Source organism: Aricia agestis, chromosome 11, assembly GCF_905147365.1.
Source record: "Aricia agestis chromosome 11, ilAriAges1.1, whole genome shotgun sequence".
Lineage (NCBI taxonomy): Eukaryota > Metazoa > Arthropoda > Insecta > Lepidoptera > Lycaenidae > Aricia > Aricia agestis.
Window position 1 is genome coordinate 1,342,892 of NC_056416.1, and position 22,522 is coordinate 1,365,413.

A 22,522-nucleotide genomic window follows, 5' to 3' on the forward strand; every position below is an offset into this window, starting at 1 on the left:
GAGCAAACGGACCACCCAATGACTTAAGAAACAGGCCACCTGATGGAAAGCAACTACCGTCGTCCACAGACACTCGCAACATTAGAAGAGCTGCAGGTGCGTTGCCAGCAGAAGTGTCGCTACTAGCAAGTTATTAATTAGATACCTCTATTATCTACCATGGTTAGGTACCATATCTATCTTTAGCTGCTTCAGAATACAAGTGTTGTTTTATAATGTTATCTTTGAGACTATACTGTCTAAGGCCCAACGCTAAAACACGGGCGAATGCGGGCCACGAATCCGCGAGCGGGCACCCGTCGCGTGCGCCTATAGGCTAACGCGTTCGGCTAAGAACTCACGGAACGGTTTGTCCCCGCGCCCGCCGCGGTTGCGGGCCCGCAACCTTCTTAGAATACAGTTTTGTATGTAAAAAATGAAAGCAAAACTCACGGCGCGTTTTCGCCCGCGTATCGCGCGGTTGTTCGCGGCTCCCGCTGGACCGACGGGCGGTGGTCGCCCGCAGTCTCGGCGGTTTGCGCCCGCGCACTCTGTGATAGTTTAGCGGTCGATCGCAGTAGCCGTAGTAGGCGATCGTAGTAGAAACCTTGTCTTGCGATCATCGCCCGCACAAATCAGCGGTCTCGTGAGTTTTGAAATAAAACCGCAGCTCCGCAACCGCGGCTGGCGCGAACGAAAAGCGCTCCGTGAGTTCATTTTGATCTCGAACGTGTACAGTTGCGTCGAGTAGATTACCATGGATTATTTACTAATTTATTATTTGGCAAAAACATCTAATCTGCACTTACATAATTTGTACTCTATAGTATCTCCCTTTATGTTATTTTATATTTATAAAGAAATAGTTACTAGTTACTACCTTATCGATAAAAATGATTACAGTGAAAATATCAATAAAATTCGACTAACAATTCTCCATTCATATATTTTATACAATTGTTAAAAAGTAAATAATAGATACAATAAGTACAATACATACATACAAAGCTTACACGTTTCGAGTTTCAAATATCACTTATGCCATGTGTATTGCCATGTAGATAGAATTAATAAACTACTCCATTTCTTTAAATTTCAAAAACTATAAGGAACATTAATAAAATAAATTGGCTGCAAATCGGTTCACATAATTCATTTAGGCATGTAGTTTAAAGTTCCGTACATTATGCATTTTATGTAAATAAAAATACTTTGTGGTTTTTCGTAAAACATTGTAAAACCATGAAGCGATTAGCAAAAAAAAAACTTTTAAAAAATCCACAGCCGAACATAATATAACCCCATCTGTTTGAGAGTCGGTTAAAAAAAGCTAAGGGAAATACTGCAGCAGTAAGATGATTGGAAAAAATATTGCAATCTTAACATACAGCAATATAATTGAAAATAAAGTCTGCTTTCATTTGAAAGGCAGTCAATTATGTATATTTTACATACAATTTAAAAATTGACACCAACAATTATTATACTCGATTTACACTCGCGCGCGAGCCACGAGGCGAGCCGCGAGGCGCGCCTCGAGTCCTGAGTGTAAACTCGAGCTCGCGGCTCGTCTCGCGGCGCGGCTCGCGGCTCGCAGGGCTCGCGTCGGGAGCGGTTTCCAAAGGAGCTCGAGGGGGACGCGAGCTTTGTGTTTACACTCGCGCTTCGACGCGAGCTGCGAGACGCGCCGCGAGCCGAGCCACGAGGCGCGAGTATAAATCTCGTATTAAAGTCATTCCTTGCACCCACCATCCATTTGCTAAACATTTGCATCACACATTCACATTCTGAGGTTGGCAACACTTTTCACAGGGAGGCATATAAGCCAAAAAAAAAATCAGCTATTTTCAGATGTACCCATTATTACAAGGCCAGGAGACCATAATATTATAAAAGAGCTTGTTTTTAAAAAAATTGCACTATTTAGGAAAACCATAATTGGCTAGCCATATCGAGGCATACGTAACATTTGAAACACTACTCCTATCCGTGTCATGAAGGCTGGTGCGGCGCTTGGGACAGGTGCTTGACGATGTCCACCCAGTCCCACCCGCGGGGCTTCTCTCCACCACGACCCATCTCCGCCCGATCCCACGCTTTCCGCTTCTGAGATTTGCTCATCTGATCCTTCTTCTCAGGTTTTTTTGATTCAGTCTGAAATAATTGAATATCAAGTTACATGTTCTTTTGGAATGTCGGATAAGTAGTTAGAGCTTGTCCGACTTAATACCTCAATCGTGGAAATCGCAGACACAATAGATTTTTAATTCTATGCGGTGGATGTGAGTAATTTGGTGGCTTTTAATCAAACCCAGGCGAAAGATCACGTCTAATATTAGATTTCACATAACCCCGACCAAATGATATAGGTCTTCAAACTGCCTATGAATCAATTTACTCAATGGTACTTTAATAATATACCATTTACTTTTGAAACAAAGTTATTTCTCTGCATGAAAAACAGTTAAGTTATAAAATACTGCATGATCCTTTTTTTTTAGGAGGGGAAATACTTTCGTATCCCTCACCCTCTCGGGGGAAGGGGCGGGCATATGTGGGACTCCCTACAAGAGGTCTACCCACTAAAACCCCCCCAGCCCTCCGTCATGAGCCTAGTGCAGGAGGGACGGGTACCGCGGCAGTCAAATCCGGCCCACTGCATGATCCCTAAAAACTATATTTAGTAGATCAGCTTAAAATATGTTTTACCTGTTCAATGGCTACTTTCTCCACCCTAGCAATGACTTCCTCCTCAGTTTGCTCAGCTAATATCTCCGTGACCTTCTCCTTGAGACATTCAAACAGTGTGTATGTCATAGCGCAGCCCACCCATTGATCCGCCTCTGTATTCACTATTGATAATATTTTCTCCTTTACTGGTGGCAGTCTGAAAATGTAACATGATTCTAAATAAATTAACCTTGTTTAAATCTATAAAACATTGGCTACTCAACATAATAACTCAGTAATAAAATGTATCTTGTGCATCAGAACAAGATGCACAAGATACATTTTATTACTGAGTTATTAGATAGACAGATACAGAGAGAAATATAATCTTATAGTGATTCCCTGAGTTATTATTTTTATTGATGAAAAGAGGCTGAGGTCTAGATATAACTTGTCAGTACTTACAAAGATTGATTATAAAATATTTCTAAATTTAACTTGGGCTTCTCTTCAGGATATGTGGGGCCCCATGATATTTCCAGAATGAAGGATTTTTCTCCATCAACATACTGAAATTTTATATTAAAATGATTAATATTCTAAAATATAATACATATTTTAAAATACTACTACAATGCCTTTATATTGGTAAAATAAGCATCATATTATAACATTTTAAAAAACCACAGAAATAATATGTCACATTAAGACATTCAAGCATTTATAAAAGAAACTAAGTAATTGTATAAAATATGTACTTTATATATTATATAGGTTAATGCTATTCAGCTATTCTTCACACCATTGTAAAATTAGTGTTATAATCACAATGAACACTCCATAAACTTCCCTATCACTTTATAAAATAGATAAAAATGAAGTATTTCTCAAATCACATGTAATATAAACAATACTCACTTTGTATTGATAAGTTTTTGGATCTAGTTGTTTGAAATTTTCATCACCCTCATAAATAGACTTCAAAACCTCTATTTCTTCTGCCTGCTGCTCCTCATTTTCTGACATTATTGGTATAAGAAATAATAATAAATTGAGATCTGTAAGTAAAATAAAGGAATAAAAGCTTAAAACTTAAAATTTAAGTCATGAAAGTCCATCTTAACCTATAAACTTCATATATTGCAAAATAATGCAAATACTATGTAAAATGATAAAATTAGAAGTTTCCTTCGGATATAATGTTGATTTACTAGTAATAAACGCATGCTTCCATCCAAGAACGTATATATTTTATAATTATAAAGTCACTTAGAGAGTACACTTACCACTTTATTTCTAGAAGACTTTGAGATTTATAATGTCGCTATAGCAATTCTACTAATTATTAAATTATTAAAGAATTGTGTATAAAACATTAAATATATAGGTTTTTTATTAAAAACCAGGTATATTTTAATTTATATATAAAACTTTTACCCTTTGCTAAAACTAAAATCAGCTGTCCATCTATTGAGATTTCAGAAAATAGAAATGTCAAATTGTCAATTTCAAATCTGTCAGCTGCGTTCTGTCAAGGAGCAACTACATGATAATTGATAGGTTAGCGTCAGAGTAGACAGAACCAGCGTAGTGGCTCATCACGATGGGCCAGCGTGGGGAGGACGTAGTGGCGTGGGATGGCCGATGGCGCCAGCGATGACCGTGAAATGGCGGCGGTGTCGGTCCTTCGGCCGCACATCAAAGGATGATGGCCAATGACCTCTATAATACACTGGACAGGCTATGCCATACAAAATGACAGCTATTTTTTGTGCCGATTTGAAGCGCCGCGGTTAGCGTACTGTGAACTAATTACATAGAAAATTACATTCGCCATTTGTAAAATAGTAGTTCCAAGTACACTCACTACTGCTTTCATGTGTTAAGTTGCCATATTGGCGCTGATTGCTATGTAGCAATCAGCGCCAATATGGCAACTTTCAAATAGGAACATTTTATTGATAGCGATCGCCTGTCCAGTGTATTATAGAGGTCAGTGGACAGTGATGATGGCCCAGAGATGGCGGTACGCCTCAACACGTGGCCGAACTACAGTCGCTGCCCGACCGCGGTCGAGTGAGGACATCGTAATAATAATTTACGAATTTCATTAAAAATGACGAGTACGGGGTCGCATAATGAATGAAGCTATATTAATATTATAACAAAGGCGAAAGTTTTTATGGATGTATGGATGTTTGTTACTCTTTTACTCAAAAACTACTAAACGGATTTTAATGAAACTTTACAGTAATAATAGCTTTAATACAATACATAACTCCCGACTTTTTAAAGATACAAGTTTGGGAGTTTCGGCTTTGTTATTAACGGAAAGCATATTATGCATTACATTTATCATTATCATCATCATCTCTACCATAAACCATTATTTTAATTTTAGGCTCTATAATAATTATTCGTAGAATTCAACAGAAGGTTCATATCAGGAGGAAGGTCATACGAAGTTCACCGGGTCATCTGGTGAAGCCACTCACTGGTGAACATCATAAATTATTAAAAATGCACGTTTTGCATTGCCGCAACGGCTAATGCTTACACGTCCATCTTGAACGACGTTTCTAGATCACAACTGAACACGGCCACCATGTAGAGGCGTTGCGAGTTGCGACCATTGCACAGCCATCGCATGCGCCATTTGATCGGCCAGCGCTGGCCACTCATGTAGAGGAGCAATAACATTGTTTTTTTTGTCCAAAATATTTAAAATATCTACGTCATGCACTGGGCCTCGGGCGTGATTCGTGAATAAATTTTTATTATAATTTATATTTATTTGGTCTATCCAGATACCTCATTGCTTTTTCGAGAGTAATTTCTTCCAATAGTGCTTCAAAGTTCAAATAAATGTATTAGTATCACATTGTGGAAAATACTGGCTACTGCTATTATGCCACGACCGCATAATATGCGTAGTGCTTCGCGCTAAAACCGATACTTTTGGACGATCTGCGTGTATCGTCCAATAGTATTGTATTCGTGCCATCATGGGCCATGGCCTGCGGCCGCCGGCCGGGCCGTTAGTCAAAACTCAAAACTCAGGAGGTTGCAGTAAAAAAAAAATCGTACGTTAGAAATGTCAAATTTGAAATTCCTATTTTCCTTTGTGGTAGAAAAACTTAGAACAAGTTTTTGAGAAATCTCTAATTTTATTTCATGACTTGCTGTGTTAAATATTATTGACATTATGAATCATCCTAAATGTGAATGTAAAGAGAATAGACCTGGAGCCGCCGGCAGGCCAGTTTGTGGATGTTCGTCGTCGCAAAAAAACCCAGATGGATTCAAAGTGCCTACGATCCCAGTGACCCGTCCCCTGCAAAACGCTAATAAACATAACGATAAGGAACCAGCACCAAAAGAAGATAAGAAAAAGCAGTGGTCGCTTTCAGATTTTGACCTGGGAAGGCCACTAGGAAAGGGTAAGTTTGGCAATGTTTACCTGGCACGTGAGAAGGAATCACATTATGTTGTCGCTCTGAAAGTGCTATTTAAAAGCCAAATATTAGATTCTGAGATTGAGCATCAGGTGCGCAGGGAGGTCGAGATACAGTGTCGTCTTCGCCATCCCAATATTTTACGCATGTACGGCTACTTTCACGACGAGAAACGGATTTATTTAATTTTGGAGTACGCAAAACAAGGCGCACTGTATAAGCTGCTGAAGGAACGCGGGCGCTTCGACGAGAAAACAGCAGCAATTTACGTGCGAGATCTCACAAAAGCTTTAATTTATTGCCATTCAAAGAAGGTCATTCATCGTGACATTAAACCCGAGAATTTACTGATCGGACACAATTTTGAACTTAAAATAGCTGACTTTGGCTGGTCGGTGCACTCCCCTTCATCGAGACGCATGACATTATGTGGTACCTTGGATTATTTGTCTCCTGAAATGATAGAGGGTAAGCCCCATAGCTATGCAGTTGATATTTGGAGTCTAGGAGTTCTTTGTTATGAATTACTGGTCGGTCTTCCACCATTCGACGCCAAGGACTCCCATCAAACATATAGAAAAATAAGATATGTGATTATTAAGTATCCTGATTTTATTTCGGACAAAGCTAAAGATTTGATGGGAAAGTTGCTCGTTATTCAGCCCGAGCAGCGACTTCCTCTGACCAGTGTGCTGCAACATCCCTGGATAACGGAGAATGCTCCTGAAGGTGTGTTGCCTCCTGTTCATCAACCGGAGCAAAAATGAGTGATAGTTCTAGGATGGAAATAGTCTAATTTGATATCACTGCCAATAGATACTTACTGTTTAATTCTTATCTTCAATTGTATTTTAATATTTAGATACGAATTTCATAAATTTGCATAGTCAATCAAATAATATTATGGTAAAATTTTAATAATTCACAGATTAATTATGTATTATGTAACTAGACTAAATTTAGGTTTATACGCGCAACTCACATATAACTCTCAAGATATTGTGTCTTATGGTCTCAGTTTTGTATTAAGTTTAAAATTGTTTTAAGTAATGTTTTTTGTAACATCTTTAATGCCAGAACATGAACATGTTCATGTTGGTCAAACAAACAAGTTTCTAGTGACTTAAAAGAAATCAATTAAGGAAATGTTTTAACTTTGATTATAATACTAACATCTTTAAATTATGTAGACTTCAATTTGTAAATAATAAGTTATATTTATCATGTCTTTAAAAAATACTTAACCTATCGTGATGGTTTTTAGGGTTCCGTAGTTCTTGATTTGTATGACTACTTTTAAGACTGACCGATAAAATTCAGATTAAAACAAATGCATTGAGGTGCCTTATGTTATAATATTAATGTATTTATGGTGTAAATAAATTAAGTTGAATTAAATCTTTTTATTTTTATTTTTATAATACAAATCAATAGCATAGATATCGAAATTTGGATCTTTTTTAACCACAAAGTGCCAATGCAAAAACTCACCAATCAAACATAAGAAGCTTAAAGTGTATCCGATGGCCAAAGCTATGAAACCACAGTAAAGTTTCTTCAAGTTTATCAGTGCCTTGATTTCGTCTTCTACAACATCCACTGACCTGATTTTATACATAGCATCATTGAGCCATTTCTCTACCAAGCCCACTTCAACTATTCTTCTTAAGTAAATGTCAGCTAGAGGCTTCAGAGGAGAATTCTTGTGAAACCCAATAGATATGGGTGCATTTACCACACAGTCGGACATAATATGCAGATTTCTCACTTGGGTTGCATGGACTACTTCTGTTGTGTTAGTCGAATTGTCCTGACTCTCTGTATAAGCCTTCTTTCTCTTAACGCTAAGATATTTCAAGTAATTAGCACTATCATAGAGGGCGAATACTCCTTTGAAGATTTTATCGACAGCCTCCTTTTCATTATTCGTTACTTCAAACCGTTCACCTATCTTCTGTCCCTTTTCATCCAGAGATTGTTTAAAGAAGCGCTTATTTTCCTCACCCCAGCCACCGCAAGCGATCTTGCTGTCCACCAGTTGTTTGAGCGTGTCTATTGTGACTCTAGGTGCTGGGTTAGCGAGTATAGCGGTCATGCTAGCTCTATAAGAGACTACAAGTAATATGCAGTAGAGCCAGTAGCAGCCAGTAAGTAAACGGATCGACCAACCAGAAGGCAGCTTAGGCAGGGATACCACAAGTAACATTCCATATGTATAGAGAATGCTGTTAACGGTCTCACTAAATAAATACAGCCCAACCAGTTTAGTACCTGAAAGCAGTAAGTCGTTCTATAAGCAACTTACACAAAGAGGTACATTACTTACATTAATTCATTATACTGACTATTCAAAACCTTACCCTTTTGTTCCACCTTTTCAGCGTTTTCCTTTGGAGTGTCATATTTTAGCAAATGTAGATATGCCATTGCCAATCCATAGAAGATGGTACCTGTCACCAGCAAGACGAGCAGAACAGCTATCCACATGTAGAGCCTGAGGGATAAAACTTTTGAAAGGAGAAAATCCGAAAAATATGAAGGGCATGTGGCATAGAAATCATAGGTTACATATCGTTTATTTTCATATTCGATTTCTTATCTACTAAAGTAGGTACACTCACTTAAAAGGCAAAATAAGAGTCTTCCAGGAATTATCGGTCAAAGCTTCCGGGGTAAGAAAGGTCCAGCATTGCGTCGTGTAAGGTATACTCAGGTCAGATAATTCAGCATGATACGGCGTGTACTGGAGGTTGCCAAGGGCTACATCTGCTTTGCCATGAACCACTTCACCTAGGAGACCAGAGAACGACCCGTTTGCCTGTTTCTGGCCCCACTTTTGAGTTTCCACATCGAGAGGCTGGTATAACTTGGGCTTGAAATTCATTTTCTGAGCTAGGGTATTTAGAATCTGTAACAATTTCCGGTTACTGATAAAGTTGAAGCGCTATGTGACCGGTGGTTTCTATTTGATTTAAGTTAATCTTACGGTCTTAAATCACGTGATAAAGCTATCCAGCCGATTTCATGCCAAGTCATCAGCTATGTACTGACCAACAAAGACTTCTATTTAAACTGAGTTTAAATAGAAGTCTTTGCTGACCAAGCGAGCAGCCTCGCGAGGCTACCTCGTGAGGTCAAATTCTCAGTCGGTCAATACGTGCCTCGCTCGAGCGTGCTAGGGCCCGAGCCCCGTGAGGCTGCTCGCTTGCTCAGTACACGGCTATCTATTGAATAATTATGTATGACGTGTTCAATAGATGGCTTACGCGACTTATAATACCATAAATCAACCATGAACTTACATCAATCTCAACCCCGCCTACATTGTTTGTATCATTAGACTTGGTGACGATCAGAGAAGGAACGTAATCTAAGTACACCACGTTCAATATCTCCCCGTTAAGGTTACCCGTTTTGTCTGCGAAGGCATTCCTTCCATAATGGAACTTGCCACTCCTCCAAACATCAACTCGACGGGATATGAAGATCTCCTTTATGGGATTTGGGAAGGGTACAGTTGACACGTCAAACCAGGCTTTATTCTTCACGTTGCCAATGATTTTGCGATGGTACTTCAGGAACAAAACGTTGACGATCCGCTTCCAAATGTAATGTAATTCGCTGTGGAAGAGCCTGATGTCATGCAGCATTATGTATTTTGCTCGCGTGTCTAAGATTCGATGCCTAGAAGAAAATGTAATTCATGGAATTGTTATATCCCGATTGTTCTAATGGTAGTTATTACACAAAATATTTAAAAGAGGTCAAGGTTGGCAAATACACCGTTCCATTATCAGGCTGTAGTTGTCTGGAACAGTCTGATAAAGTAAGTTAATAAATCAAAGGTTCGAAACGCAAGGGCTAGTGCCTAGTTTGTAAAACATACTTATCTCCAAACTTAAGCAGTCGCGACACTTGGAGGCCGTTAGCTATGATAATAATGTACAGGTTGCAGCCATCTTTTTTGGCTCGTTGCAAAGATTCCAATGTGTAGAAGTTTGGCGAAAATAAATCCTCACTTTCGTCGACCACCGTCTAGGGACCAAATATTTTGTAACAGAATTTAGTAGACAACACTATAATCTAATTAGTATTTTAATACGTATTGTTCAGGTTGTTGAGTTTAGACTAGCTTATCAACCCTAACTCTCATATCTCCGATCTTCATTCAGGACTATAGGGACTCAGGGCTGACTGCAATTCGACATTCGAGATATGAGAATAATTCCCCTTATATCATTCCCTTGACTAAATAGAAAAGAAAGAGTACCATAATAATAGGAAACGCATAGGTCCTTTTAAACAATCCTCCTTCGAACACATCTAGATATACCGCATCCGTGGTCAAACTCAGACAGGTGACGTCCTCCCTTCGAGAAAGGTTGTTGATGAGATCTATGAGGATATACTCCAGGTCTCGACGGACCTCCACATCCCTGATGATGATGTTGGTATTAGCTGAACTGGAAATGGGGAATTTTAAGGGTTGGTTCATGCATGTGCTGACTATAACATTCGTGACAAACAACCAAAAAGTCTATACTAAAAAGACGAAGCTAATGTTTACTATAATTAGCCTATTTTACTATAAACGGTCTGAGACTAATTATTAGCCTATTTTACAGAACATAGGACACATTTGATTGAACATTTTCCCCGTCATATTTCTAAAAGTAACATCTATGATGTGAATTATAAAATGAATAATAATAACATTATTATTATAACGTACACAACAGTCAGCCAAAAGATTGCAGTTGCTTGAACTAGTCTTTTTAGCTCCATTGTTTAATGGCAACTAGCTTCTTTTTTAACCATTTGGTTTAGCGCGTGATTAACAGAAGCATTAACTATGTAAATTCAATTAGGCATCAATTTGTCTTCTTTAATTATTAAAACAAAGGCAGGCAACTAAAACCTTTTCTTATCCGTGAATAATGAAGCCACCAGGAATTAAATTTTTCTCAGTAGTAAAAAGTAGTGCCTTAAATTCTGATTCTAGTTTTAATTAGATGTTAATGGATTTATATTGACCCTGAAGATTTTCGCAGTCCTGTTGCCTGACTTTTATCTTTAAATTATTTTAAAATGTATAGACTTACCGCCGTACTCAGAAATTTTAATAATTAATGATTATGCTTCAATTTAGTGAAGAGTTTTTAATAATATAATATCTATGGACGCTTCACACCACGTCAGTCTGGCCACGTGCTAAGTACCTGAAGGACTTGTGTTACGGGTACCAGACAACGGAAATATATTTAATACTTTTATACTATACATATATTTAAGATTTTAATTATATAATACACATCCATGACCCAGGAACTTTGAAAACTTTTCGTTCACAGCCCACCCACTGAGCCACAGAGGTCTTCAAGTCGTCAAGTTTGACAGATAATGTATGGGGCTCATGTCAAAATTTTGAATTAATTACATTTAAGTAATTAATGTTGCACTCTGAGTGCGGCAGTTACAATTAATGTGGAATATGGGTAACTACGTATAAAGGAACATCTTACATTATGAACATTTACAAAATAAAAGATAGTAGTAAAAAATATCTTCATTTATTTTGATTTTTATAAAAGTGTACAATAAAATGACTGATTTAACAATAATATTAAAGTCAATAACTTGTGTAAAAGCTGCGATTTTGCACTCTTATTTAAATAATTGTAGCCATATTATGTGTATAGATAACAAGTGTAGGTACTTATTGTAAAAATATATTTTGTGAACAACACATCACAGATAGGAAAATAACGATATATCTACCTGATATGGTAATCTGAAAGTATTTCTTTAAAATATTTATATTAAAGCATTTATGTCTCACTTTAAAATAGAATTGAAATGTTAGTATAAAGTCTATAGATTTTCAAATATACTATGTAATATGTTATTGCACTGGCCAAGTATGTAGAATATTAACATCTTAACTAGATATTTGAGCATTCCTTACCAACTTAGTATCAAAAGACTATCACATAATAGTATGATATAAGGCATATAGTTTTCTTATACAAAACATAATTTATTTGCTCCCATGTAGTTTACAATAGAAAAATTCTGACACTCAGATTGCAGAATATCTAATGTGATCAACAAAATTGACTGAAAATAATTATATTGTGACAATTTTCATATTTTCCTTTTAAATTATACATACATTTCCTTACATAATATAAAAATTAACATCCATCTATATATACATAGTGACGTATTATACAAAATATGTAGACTATATATAAATATAATACAAATGTCGTTACTTTATATTATGCAGATTGTAGACATATAGTTATAACCTCCTTTACAACTTAGCCTGCACGTAGTCTCGCCAGTGCACAACGTCCTTCCACCAGCTCGGCCGAGTCAGAGCCCCGGGGCTCGTCATTACAGCGTTCTGTATATGCTTGTATGCCTGAAAACGGTTCAATCAATAAACTGCGATGAAAGTTTAGGGAGATTATATTTTATAGTGTAAAAACAGAAAAACCAAGTTCTTGTCATTGACATTTGCTAAATGTGTACGTACTGTACGCATATTTTGCATATACTTATACGAAATATACGTGTATAAAAGGGCACATTCACGGCAGGACTGCAAGGCAGTCCTGCATTGAATGGGCCTCACTGATTGGTTCACACTCGGTGTTGCCGGCCGGAAATGAATTGAACCAATCTGTGAGGCCCATTCACGGCAGGACTGCCGTGCAGTCCTGCCGTGAATTAACATTGTATTTATAAGTGTGAATTGCACATTGTAATTATAAATGTGAAAGTTAGTTAAAACGTGGTTAAAACTAAGTACTGAATATATTTTAAAAAGATAAACATCACGGTAGATTAGTCTTTGACACATAGGTAACCCCTAAAGCGTTCAGTATACCGGGATAAATATTTATAGGATACAGTATTCATGAGGGCAAAAGTCAATAATACCTATGGATAAGTGTATTTTTAGCGCTAATCCTCACCTGTCCATCTGAAGCACCCAGCACGGATCGCAGACAGAAGTCTGGCGGTGCAAGCGCGTCCGCCAACGCCACGGCGTCTGGGGCGAGCGCTGCGCACAGACGGACCGCGCCCGCTCGCACTTGCGCGCCTTGTTGGTCGGAAAAATGGCCGCCCTGAGAATATAAATATAGTTTATCAGTCTTCTGTTTCATAATCTTGCTTCTACGTCGTGATTAATGGTCTAAACCCGGCATACTGATATCTTTGGTTGGGTGTAAACGATTTTTCGTTTACGTATACTCGAAAAATTGCCAAAAAAATTCACATTATTCGTTATTTTATGGTTATAAAAGATACAACTATGAGCGCTTACAGACGAACGGCACTTGTCGACGGCACGCAAAGTGTCAAAGAAAAAATGAAAAAAAAAGCGACAGTGCCGTTCGTCTGTAAGAATCCTTAACGAGACTTTCCGTAGACAAATTAAGTAGTTAAATGGAGGTAAAGTCATTATATCAACAGAAACAATCCCCAAAATCGATTACAAACAAGAGCCACATGTTTAAGTCAGTTACTCACGATATACAACGTCGCTAGATGTTTCTCCACCAGACAGACGCCGTATAACGCGACTAAACGCAGCAGCACCGCGCGACATGCCGCGTCGGGGAACTGCGCCGCCGTGTTGTAGAAGTGGTTGAGGATGAAGTTCTGAAAATATATAGGTTATGTCTATGATCTTTGATGCTGCGAGTGTCCATGGCATTTTCACATTTCCAGAAGCAACCGTTTAGCTGGTAGAAGGGGGGGGGGGGGGGACACTGGACTCGTACCGATTTTTTCCATTTTAAAACTTCATATCTCACAAATGAATTCCTAAATCGAAAAATGATCTATGAATACTTATAATACTTTTTAAAAACCTATCCAACAACACCCCATACGAGGGGGTGGACGCGGAAATAAAATTCACCCCCGCTTGATGTGTAGGGGGGGTACCATAACAAATATTTTTTTAAAGATTTTATATACCATTTTGTAGGTATCATTAATATTCATGCCGAATTACAGCTCAGTAGGTCCTATAGTATCTGAGCAAAACCGCGGACAGACAGACAGACGGACAGACCGAAACTATAAGGGTTCGTTGTTGACTACAGAACCCTAAAAATACGGGATTTTACTTTTGTATCTCAAGATTACCAGATTGTTAACTAGAGATTTTTACTATGACGTGTTGTGTCATGTTTGTGTGTAAATAATATAATTTTAAAGATGCTCCCTGAGAAAATGCCACGGTCAGATAGATGAGATGATGGCGCAAAGGGTAGTTACATGTGCTATAATATGCGAAATCTGGCCATGATCTACAGAGTATTTAACAATCCAGAATCCTGTTGATTAACTTTAAAATAGGAAGGAGTTAATTTCATAAAACTATAGACTATAAACCCACCTCGCCATAGACCACAGACAACGTGGCCGCATAGTACGCCTGCGACTCGTTCCGCGCCTGCAAGTTGTCTTTGCCCAAACTCTTCAACTCGGCTACTTTCTCATAGCTTGTTTTTAGCACGTAGGCTGTCAGCCATCGGTAAATTTGGATAATGTCTAAAATGAAACAATATTGCATTATAAAACCTGTAATGGTGGTCTAATGTAAATCGCACATTTTTGGTTTTTACATCTGCGATTCTGCGATATATTTCGTTCGACTTTATCTAACAACATAGACAAGCATGTAAAACTCTCTCGACTAAACACTAAACAAGCAACATGATACTAACTTGTCGGCTCGATAAACTCGTCAACGGTCTTCAACTGGCAAGTCTTCTTGAGGTACTCATCAACATTCTCCAAGAAGTTGAGCGAGCCCAGGATGCTGTCTTCTGGCCTGAGGCTGTGTCTACGAGGCCAGATAGCCAGCAGCCAGTTCGACGCCTGCTGGAGTAGAAGGCTGTTCTCGCCTTCGTATGTGCAGTTCGCGTCGTTGTCATTGCGTAGTTCACCGATGCGCGCCGCTGGAATATGTAAATGCATATGAATATTATGTATTTTAAAAGGGTGTTATTATCTGTCTTAACGCTTAAACAGTTGTCTATGGTGGTACTCACCGTCCAAGTAGCCAAGTACCTGGAGTGTTCTATAGTGGTACTGACCGTCCAAGTAGCCAAGTACCTGGAGTGTTCTATGGTGGTACTGACCGTCCAAGTAGCCAAGTACCTGGAGTGTTCTATGGTGGTACTGACCGTCCAGTAGCCAAGCACCTGGAGTGTTCTATGGTGGTACTGACCGTCCAAGTAGCCAAGTACCTGGAGTGTTCTATTATATAGTGGTACTGACCGTCCAAGTAGCCAAGTACCTGGAACGTTCTATGGTGGTACTGACCGTCCAGGTAGCCGTGTCCGCCGCACGCCTCGCGACAGGTCTGTATGCCGTCGCGCGCCGCCCACGCGCACACGGGCTTGCTCGCCGACGACAGCGCGTGCACCTCCACGCCCAGCTCGGCCGCGTTTTTCAAGTTACCTGGAGTTAGGTGACATAATATTATGTATTATGGCATTTCAATTTAAGCTTCGAGCAATGTCACCATGGCATTCCAGTGATTACGGCACTAAACTTGCTTTTAAAAGCAAAGTCACTTTGCTCCATCGCGTTTGAGCGTTAGCCTCAATAGCCGCGTACTGACCAAGCGAGCCGCGTCGCGAGGCAGCCTCGGACATTTGCCGAGGTATGCATGCCGCGCGAGGCGGCTTCGGTCTGTATTTTTCTAATCCGAAGCTGCCTCGCGCAGCAAGGCCGAGCCATCGCAAGGTCGAGCCAGCATCGACGCTCAGTTTAACTTGAAGTCGAATAGTTTGCCCGAGACATATACACGCGACGCACACGCATACGCACGTGCACACGCACATCACACGCACATCACAGGCATATCACACGCACATCACACGCACTCGCACACGCACATCACACGCATCCACACACTCACATCATACGCATACGCACACGCACATCACACGCACCTAACCTAACACGCAACGAATAAGCGAGGCTAAACACTCCCATCTTGAGAGAGCACGACAAACGTACCGAGGTGCCTTTGAGCATCGACAAAAACCGACAACGCTCGGCTCGGGCCGCGGCACGCTCGGGTTCGGCAACGCATGCTTTGCCACGGGCGAGCCACGACCGAGCAACTGCCGCGCGAGGCGGCTCGTTCGGTCAGTAGGCGGCTGTTGACGCGTTGCGTCGATAGAAGCGATGTTTGGATAGAATAATGAAAGTGAGATTAAGCGGGCGTTATTTATTGTGTTGATAATAACTAAAGGGGTATTTGACACGCCAAGGACCGAATTATATAGAGTTTCACATGGTGGCCACCAGGCGGCGCTTTTTGAGAATGGGTTCCGCCTCCTAGCGACAAAATAAATATGAGAAGCCATATTCAGAGTAAAATGGTGACTTATGGCACTTCAAATACCTCTAACACTCACCGAAGAGGCTGTCAACAGTCATCTTGATGTGCATCTCGCTGAACCACGTGCAGAATATCCGTAGCGCGAACGTCGAAGCCAGGTGCGGCAGGAGGCGGACTTGCTGGAATTATAATTTGAATAGATGGCGCTGTTTCTAATATGTATTGCTTGGATAGATGGCGTTGTCGCTAATTTTATCACGCTATCTTAGGGAAAACTAACAAGAAAAGAGTGAAAGAGAAAGAAATCGCGAATCTTTGCCTCCTTTCTGTCCCAGTATTGGAGTCGAGAATGACCATTGTTACCAATTAAAAGAAATTACAGCTTATCAAATAAAGTCAAAACTACAACGTTATTATTTAAAAAATAATCGGACTCCAAATCCGAACACAACGCCTTTCACTCTATGCCATAAAGCCTTACTATTAAGTGTCACTTAACTGTAAATATCACTGACCTCCATTATACAAGTACGCTGGACTTATGATACCCTTTGAAATGACAGCAATTTTTTGTGCCTATTTGAAGCGGAATCAGCGCCCCAAAAGCGGGGGAAGAGAACAAATTTGACGTAAATTGCAAATGGCTGCTTAATCATATTGGTTGTCATCACTAGTATTAGTTCCAAGTACTCTCACTACTGCTATCAGTGCCAATATATCGACTTTCAAACGTCATTTTTACGTCTGATTTAGTTCTCTTCCCCCGCATTGGGGGCGCTGATTCCGCTTCAAATAGGCACAAAAATAGCTGTCATTTCAAAGGGTTTGTATAATGGAGGTCAGTGGTATAAAATATGCAAGACACTCACTTGCATCTGATACTCCAGCACCGGCGTCTCGGGCTCGCCCTCCGGTCCGAACTGTCTCCGCACGGCCGAGTACCGGAGCGCTATCACTATTGCCTTCTGAAGGTAGTTTGTCGATATTGAGGTTATGTGAACTCGGCCGCCTGAAAATTTAATGGTGTTTTGAAGTTATTTCAATAATTTTGTTGTCTACAGTTAAAATACGAAATTTTATTATTATTATTTATTTATCAAGCATAAGATACACAAACATTATATTTAAACCAAATGGCAGCACCATTAAACCCGACAAGGGTTTGTCTCAGTTTTATAAAGAATAAAATATACGATTAGAAGAAAGAAAGTAAAAATCAGACTTGGCTACCTAATTTCAAAACACAATGAGGGATACAATTTTAACTATTGAAACGAAAAATGCTATTTTGTCCTTTTGTTTGAATATAACTGTCTAAGTCAGAGGTTCCCAAAATGTGCGCCGCGGCGCCCTGGTGCGCCGTGGAAAGGCAAGATGGGCGCCGTGAGACATCCACCATCATTATCCGAAACCACAAATATTATAAAATTAAATTATAATATTATGTAAAGCAGGTAGATGATTAAATATTTGTTTAAGTATTACTTACTATTTACCTGCTAAACCTAACTATACTCATTAAATGTATTTATTTATGTATATTTTTCTAATAGCTAGGTAAAGTAGGGCGCCGTGATAAAATATTTTACGTGTAACTGCACCGTAGGCTGAAAAAGATTGGGAACCCCTGGTCTAAGTAGTTACATGGTAGAGTTTTAGAACATAATAATATGGTGTTATATAATAAAAATATATAAGTGAATTGTTAGTTACCAAACTATAAATCCAATAGATTTGTAACCAGCAATTCACTAACTTGAAATAATGAGTTAAAATTCTATGCAATAAGTTACGATTACATTTAATTTTCTACCCAATTTAATGAGGCTAAGGAGCTGTTTCACCACTTCCTGATAAGTGCCGGATAGGCTATCCACAGCTTATCTGACAGATACTTCATCTACTAGGTAAGTTGTGGATAGCCTATGCGGCACTTATCAGGAAGTGGTGAAACAGACCCTAAACTAATTATTATATCTTTAGTAAGTAATTAAATATAGTTTACCTGACAAAGCACCAAGAGACGCCCCAAACCTCTTGCTGGGATCTTTAAAGGGTGTCTTATAGTCACCATTATCATCCACACCTCCCAATTTGTCCAAAGCATTTTCTTTCGGAATGGCATATTTGTTGAAAATAACAAACCTGAAAATAGGAATATTTTTGCTAGAGATATAAGGGGCTTTTAAAGATTAAGATAAGTGGTATTATTTTAATAAAAGTGATGAATTTTTATCGCGGTTTTAAATGATATCGATACATTTACAACTTTATTTGCAATGATAATGTCTTTATTCAAAATAAGGTTCAAAGACCGACTTAATACGATAATGTATCTGTTTATATCGCGCGGTATATTCATGGTTTGAAACAACTGCTATCAGGCGATCCGCTTGCTTATTATGTCACAAGATGACGCCCGCAGCTCTGATATATACCCAAAATTCGTTTATCGTGCGGAAACCACACACTTTTTTTTTATGAAATAAGGGGGCAAACGAGAAAACGGGTAACCTGATGGAAAGCGACTTCCATCGCCCATGGACACTCGCAGCATCAGAAGAGCTGCAGGTGCGTTGCCAGCCTTTCAAGAGGGAAATAGGGTAGGGATGGGAAGGGAAGGGAATAGGGGAGGGTAGAGAAGGGAATAGGGCAGGGAATTGGGCTTCCGGTAAACTCACTCACTCGGCGAAACACAGCGCAAGCGCTGTTTCACGCCGGTTTTCTGTGAGAACGTGGTATTTCTCCAATCGAGCCGGCCCATTCGTGCCGAAGCGTGGCTTTCCCATGTCTAAATGTAAACTGTATCCTTTCCCAGGCTCTAATCTCTATAATTATCTCTATCTGTATCCAAATTTTATTAAAATCGATTCAGCGTTTTAAGCATGAAGAGAAAATAGACAGACAGATATATGGAAGTATGGATTCTATAATACGTACCCATTATCAACCCCATTTAACCCCACTTTTTTCCCAATATCCCCCACTACCACCCCTGGGTACGGTTTGAGAGTTTGGGGGTCTCTTATGGGCACCACGAATGTGTGTAGGCCGTGATTCTTACCCTTCGATATAAGCATAGCGTAGACGATCGCATGGGTAGCGCATTGCCCTGAAATACCAGAAATATAAAGTCAGTCACGCCTTCGCCACGCCTAGTCAGTTACAATTTTTGCATTCAGATTCGGACACTTATTTGTTTTTTAATTATTTCTATTGGTTATTTGAATATCATAATGACATAGCTAAAGCATTGTAGCCCGTAATTATTGAAAAGTCATTGTATCCAACTGTAAACAATAGGAATTAATTATTTAGCTTTACAGTTTGATGGAAATAAGGGTTATATAATTTACAGATTGCTTATGCAATCTTATAATTAAGAGATCTTAATATGATCTCTTATAAATTTAACATAAGCAAGAATTTAACGTAAACAAAAAACTTGATTGTAGTTAAACTGACCTTCAGACTATGCAAATTACTATATCACACTTTTGTTTACGTCATAGTTATAACTTATAACTTATGAAGGTAGTCCTCTCACTTTGATAAAATATATTTATACAGCTAACAACTTAAGCAATGTTGCTCTCTATATGACGAAAAAGTAGCTTGATAACATATTTTATCAAGCTACTTTTTATTAGGGGCCTATTATATAGGGACAGCAATTTCACAATGAAGAATGTTACTAGGTATGACAAATTGCTTGAAATTTTGTCACAGTAAAGCCTGTATGTATACAAATACACTAGTTTTTGTTGTAGTCAAAAATACCTAGTAGTTTTGATTTTATAGGTATTAAAAGTTTCATAAAATATCGAGTCCCGCTAACAATCCCACGACCGCTTGTGTCGTCATATAACAATTGCACCATGCGGGCTCCATACAATAAACATGATTTTTGGCTTTTTTTTTTTGCTCTTTATCAATAACGGCAACAGGTAGGCACTTGGAATTTTCACCAAGGCCTTAATTATATGTGTACTTTAATAATTAATAATAATATTAAAATAAAATATTAATTCCCATACAAAAACACAATAATTGTTGGGCTATTTTTGCTATGTAGCGGTACAATTGTGATATGACATCACACCGTAACCGGGTGCCTGCTTATTACAACTTGTTTTGCTTATAAATTGGAAACTAATTAACATATCCAAGTAATTCTTTCACTAGTATTTATTATTTTTGACAGAGAATATGGACTGCTAATAAACAAAATTAGGTAACATTCTCCATTGCTGTCAATTTTTTTTGTTATGAAGAAAATCTTTAGAAACTCACCCAGTGATCCAACCCAAAACTTGGCAGCTTCAAAATCATCAGTATGCATTATAAACTGTTTCGTTTCTGGGCAGTATGTAGCAGTTGTTCTCATGCCTTTAGCGTTTGATCCGTGGGCGACCTCCGTCAAGGCAAAGCACCCTCCAATTTTCCCCTGCTGCACATCCTCCACAAAATGGTAGTGGTGGGGCCCACCGATCGCTTGTATGGTGTTGGCAAACATACGGAATGTAAGTGATATTTTCACAGACAGGGAACTATCGTACATGAATAGCGCTTCCGTTTTAGCCTGATATAATCTAGGATCCTCAACAATCTAAAGCAACAAAAAACAAAATTAGACATTGTAAAATATTCAAGTGTTGTGTAAAACATGATTTTATTTGTTTTTTTTTTCTTAATAGAAATTTACACTAATGTGTAAATCAAGATTTAACAATCAAATATGCATACAATATTAGGCCTTCCATTTATAATTCATTTTAATTATTTTTATCTAATCATGTTTTAATTGTTTACTTACTCTTTCATATGGAATGAAGTTTTCATTAAAAATAGCATACATTCTTTTGACATTTATATGCCTGATTTCATCCAAACTAAGATCCCTTTCTGAGTGTTGAAATAAAGGGTTACTTTCCATAAACTTCCATATGTCGTGCTGAAAGATAATTATGCCACAATTTAGAAGAAGCTATTACAGACATGAGAAAAAAATAACACATAAAAACATAGTAATTCTGAAGCTAACCTTTAGTTTTATTGTCGATGCAGATTCATAGGCCATTTTGATCTTTCTCCAGTCAAATGATGCATTTTTTCGGTAAACATCTAGAGGACCACTTGGAAAGTCCGGAAAATACTGTTTAAGTTCTTCGTCCGTCATGGATTTCGTAGAGGATGTCATATTTGACAATAATATACTACTTTTCGCTATGTTAGTGTTACACTGACGGATATATCTATAAGTTTTACAAAGTTTATCACACTTATACATAATTTTAGTTACAATGTAGATAAGAACAAACTTATGACAGTTGAGTTATGTATTATTAAGATAAATACCCTCCATCCACCAGATATCACTTATCAACAAGCATAAAGTCACCTAAAATTGATTACAATTTTTAATTGGGTTAAAGTAGGTCTAAAGATACTTTTGAACACAAAATATTTTTACCTGATATGGCCTATGTAAGTTTAAATTTTTTAACTAAATTTAACACGTTGCTGGACAGTACGGTCATAGCCATGCATAATGTACTTCGTTTTGTGACATACCGGCTATAGCCGTACAAATTAAACAAGTTATATTTTGACCTACGGCCTTAGCAGTCGGTTACGTACTGAATGACCATAGAATATATTTATACTGTCATATGACAATTACTTTTCTAGGTCCTACTGTCATTCTACATCACTGTTTTTGACGAATCAAGTTTTATGTGTGTGTTGCCATAGTTAGGTACAAACACATCGACACAACGGCTATAACCGTTGACGCTTCATACAAAATCCGTTGGGATTTGGACTAGTGACGCGCTGACCGCGCAGGTGATATTGCGTGTGTGAAGTTGTCTTGTCACTTTGTAATTGGGGTTATATTTTTGTTGTAAGTACCTACATTATACATTTACTTATTTTGAATATGATAACAAGTCTATATAATTACAATATATAGTAAACATGTTTTATTACTATCTTCATAAAGGTATATTTGTAACTTTTATATTTACGAGTTATT

At 38.4% G+C, this 22,522-nt stretch overlaps 4 protein-coding genes across 6 annotated transcripts; 1 reads left to right on the top strand and 3 right to left on the bottom strand.

Annotated features, from left to right (window-relative positions):
• Positions 1 to 1,891: 1,891 nt before the first annotated feature.
• On the bottom strand, positions 1,892 to 3,999 carry LOC121731695 (RWD domain-containing protein 4). Its single transcript, XM_042121267.1, has 5 exons — positions 3,936 to 3,999; positions 3,568 to 3,707; positions 3,115 to 3,218; positions 2,689 to 2,866; positions 1,892 to 2,133 (listed from the first exon to the last, which is right to left on the bottom strand). Exons 2-5 carry the CDS (start codon positions 3,673 to 3,675, stop codon positions 1,972 to 1,974), a joined length of 552 nt encoding a protein of 183 aa, XP_041977201.1. The 5' UTR covers positions 3,676 to 3,707; positions 3,936 to 3,999; the 3' UTR covers positions 1,892 to 1,971.
• A 1,745-nt stretch (positions 4,000 to 5,744) lies between these two features.
• Positions 5,745 to 7,496, top strand: LOC121731826 (serine/threonine-protein kinase Aurora-2-like). The gene has a single exon (XM_042121491.1). It carries the CDS (start codon positions 5,855 to 5,857, stop codon positions 6,869 to 6,871), a length of 1,017 nt encoding a protein of 338 aa, XP_041977425.1. The 5' UTR covers positions 5,745 to 5,854; the 3' UTR covers positions 6,872 to 7,496.
• A 13-nt stretch (positions 7,497 to 7,509) lies between these two features.
• LOC121731833 (glutamate receptor ionotropic, delta-2) lies at positions 7,510 to 10,599 on the bottom strand (the record flags this gene model as incomplete). The annotated part of the gene is made up of 6 exons (XM_042121498.1): positions 10,375 to 10,599; positions 9,991 to 10,139; positions 9,407 to 9,788; positions 8,726 to 9,012; positions 8,465 to 8,598; positions 7,510 to 8,375 (listed from the first exon to the last, which is right to left on the bottom strand). Coding segments are annotated over exons 1-6 (2,043 nt in total), but the record flags the coding sequence as incomplete, so codon positions are not given.
• A 1,743-nt stretch (positions 10,600 to 12,342) lies between these two features.
• Positions 12,343 to 21,989, bottom strand: LOC121731823 (peroxisomal acyl-coenzyme A oxidase 3-like). Of its 3 annotated transcripts, none has more exons than XM_042121484.1 (14): positions 21,959 to 21,989; positions 21,530 to 21,740; positions 21,302 to 21,439; positions 20,779 to 21,094; positions 19,426 to 19,597; positions 18,491 to 18,630; positions 17,355 to 17,494; positions 16,562 to 16,664; positions 15,456 to 15,593; positions 14,855 to 15,088; positions 14,524 to 14,678; positions 13,647 to 13,778; positions 13,088 to 13,240; positions 12,343 to 12,531 (listed from the first exon to the last, which is right to left on the bottom strand). In XM_042121484.1, the coding sequence occupies exons 2-14, from the start codon at positions 21,683 to 21,685 to the stop codon at positions 12,421 to 12,423; spliced, it is 2,088 nt and encodes a 695-aa protein (XP_041977418.1). In that variant the 5' UTR covers positions 21,686 to 21,740; positions 21,959 to 21,989; the 3' UTR covers positions 12,343 to 12,420. The 3 variants fall into 3 exon arrangements, with proteins under 3 accessions (XP_041977418.1, XP_041977419.1, XP_041977417.1); XM_042121485.1 differs by lacking the exon at positions 21,959 to 21,989 and adding an exon at positions 21,844 to 21,859; XM_042121483.1 differs by lacking the exon at positions 21,959 to 21,989 and having other exon boundaries at positions 21,530 to 21,816.
• Positions 21,990 to 22,522: the final 533 nt, after the last annotated feature.

Excerpts from the sequence above, each read along its gene's own strand:
- LOC121731695 (XM_042121267.1), bottom strand. The coding sequence starts at position 3,675 with ATGTCAGAAAATGAGGAGCAGCAGGCAGAAGAAATAGAGGTTTTGAAG. Across the intron at positions 3,219-3,567 it reads CAAAAACTTATCAATACAAA|TATGTTGATGGAGAAAAATC; the intron begins GTGAGTATTGTT and ends ATAAAATTTCAG. Across the intron at positions 2,867-3,114 it reads ATATTTTATAATCAATCTTT|ACTGCCACCAGTAAAGGAGA; the intron begins GTAAGTACTGAC and ends TTACATTTTCAG.
- LOC121731826 (XM_042121491.1), top strand. The coding sequence starts at position 5,855 with ATGAATCATCCTAAATGTGAATGTAAAGAGAATAGACCTGGAGCCGCC.
- LOC121731823 (XM_042121483.1), bottom strand. The coding sequence starts at position 21,775 with ATGTATAAGTGTGATAAACTTTGTAAAACTTATAGATATATCCGTCAG. Across the intron at positions 15,089-15,455 it reads CGGACACGGCTACCTGGACG|CGGCGCGCATCGGTGAACTA; the intron begins GTCAGTACCACC and ends TACATATTCCAG. Across the intron at positions 14,679-14,854 it reads CGAGTTTATCGAGCCGACAA|ACATTATCCAAATTTACCGA; the intron begins GTTAGTATCATG and ends GTTTCATTTTAG.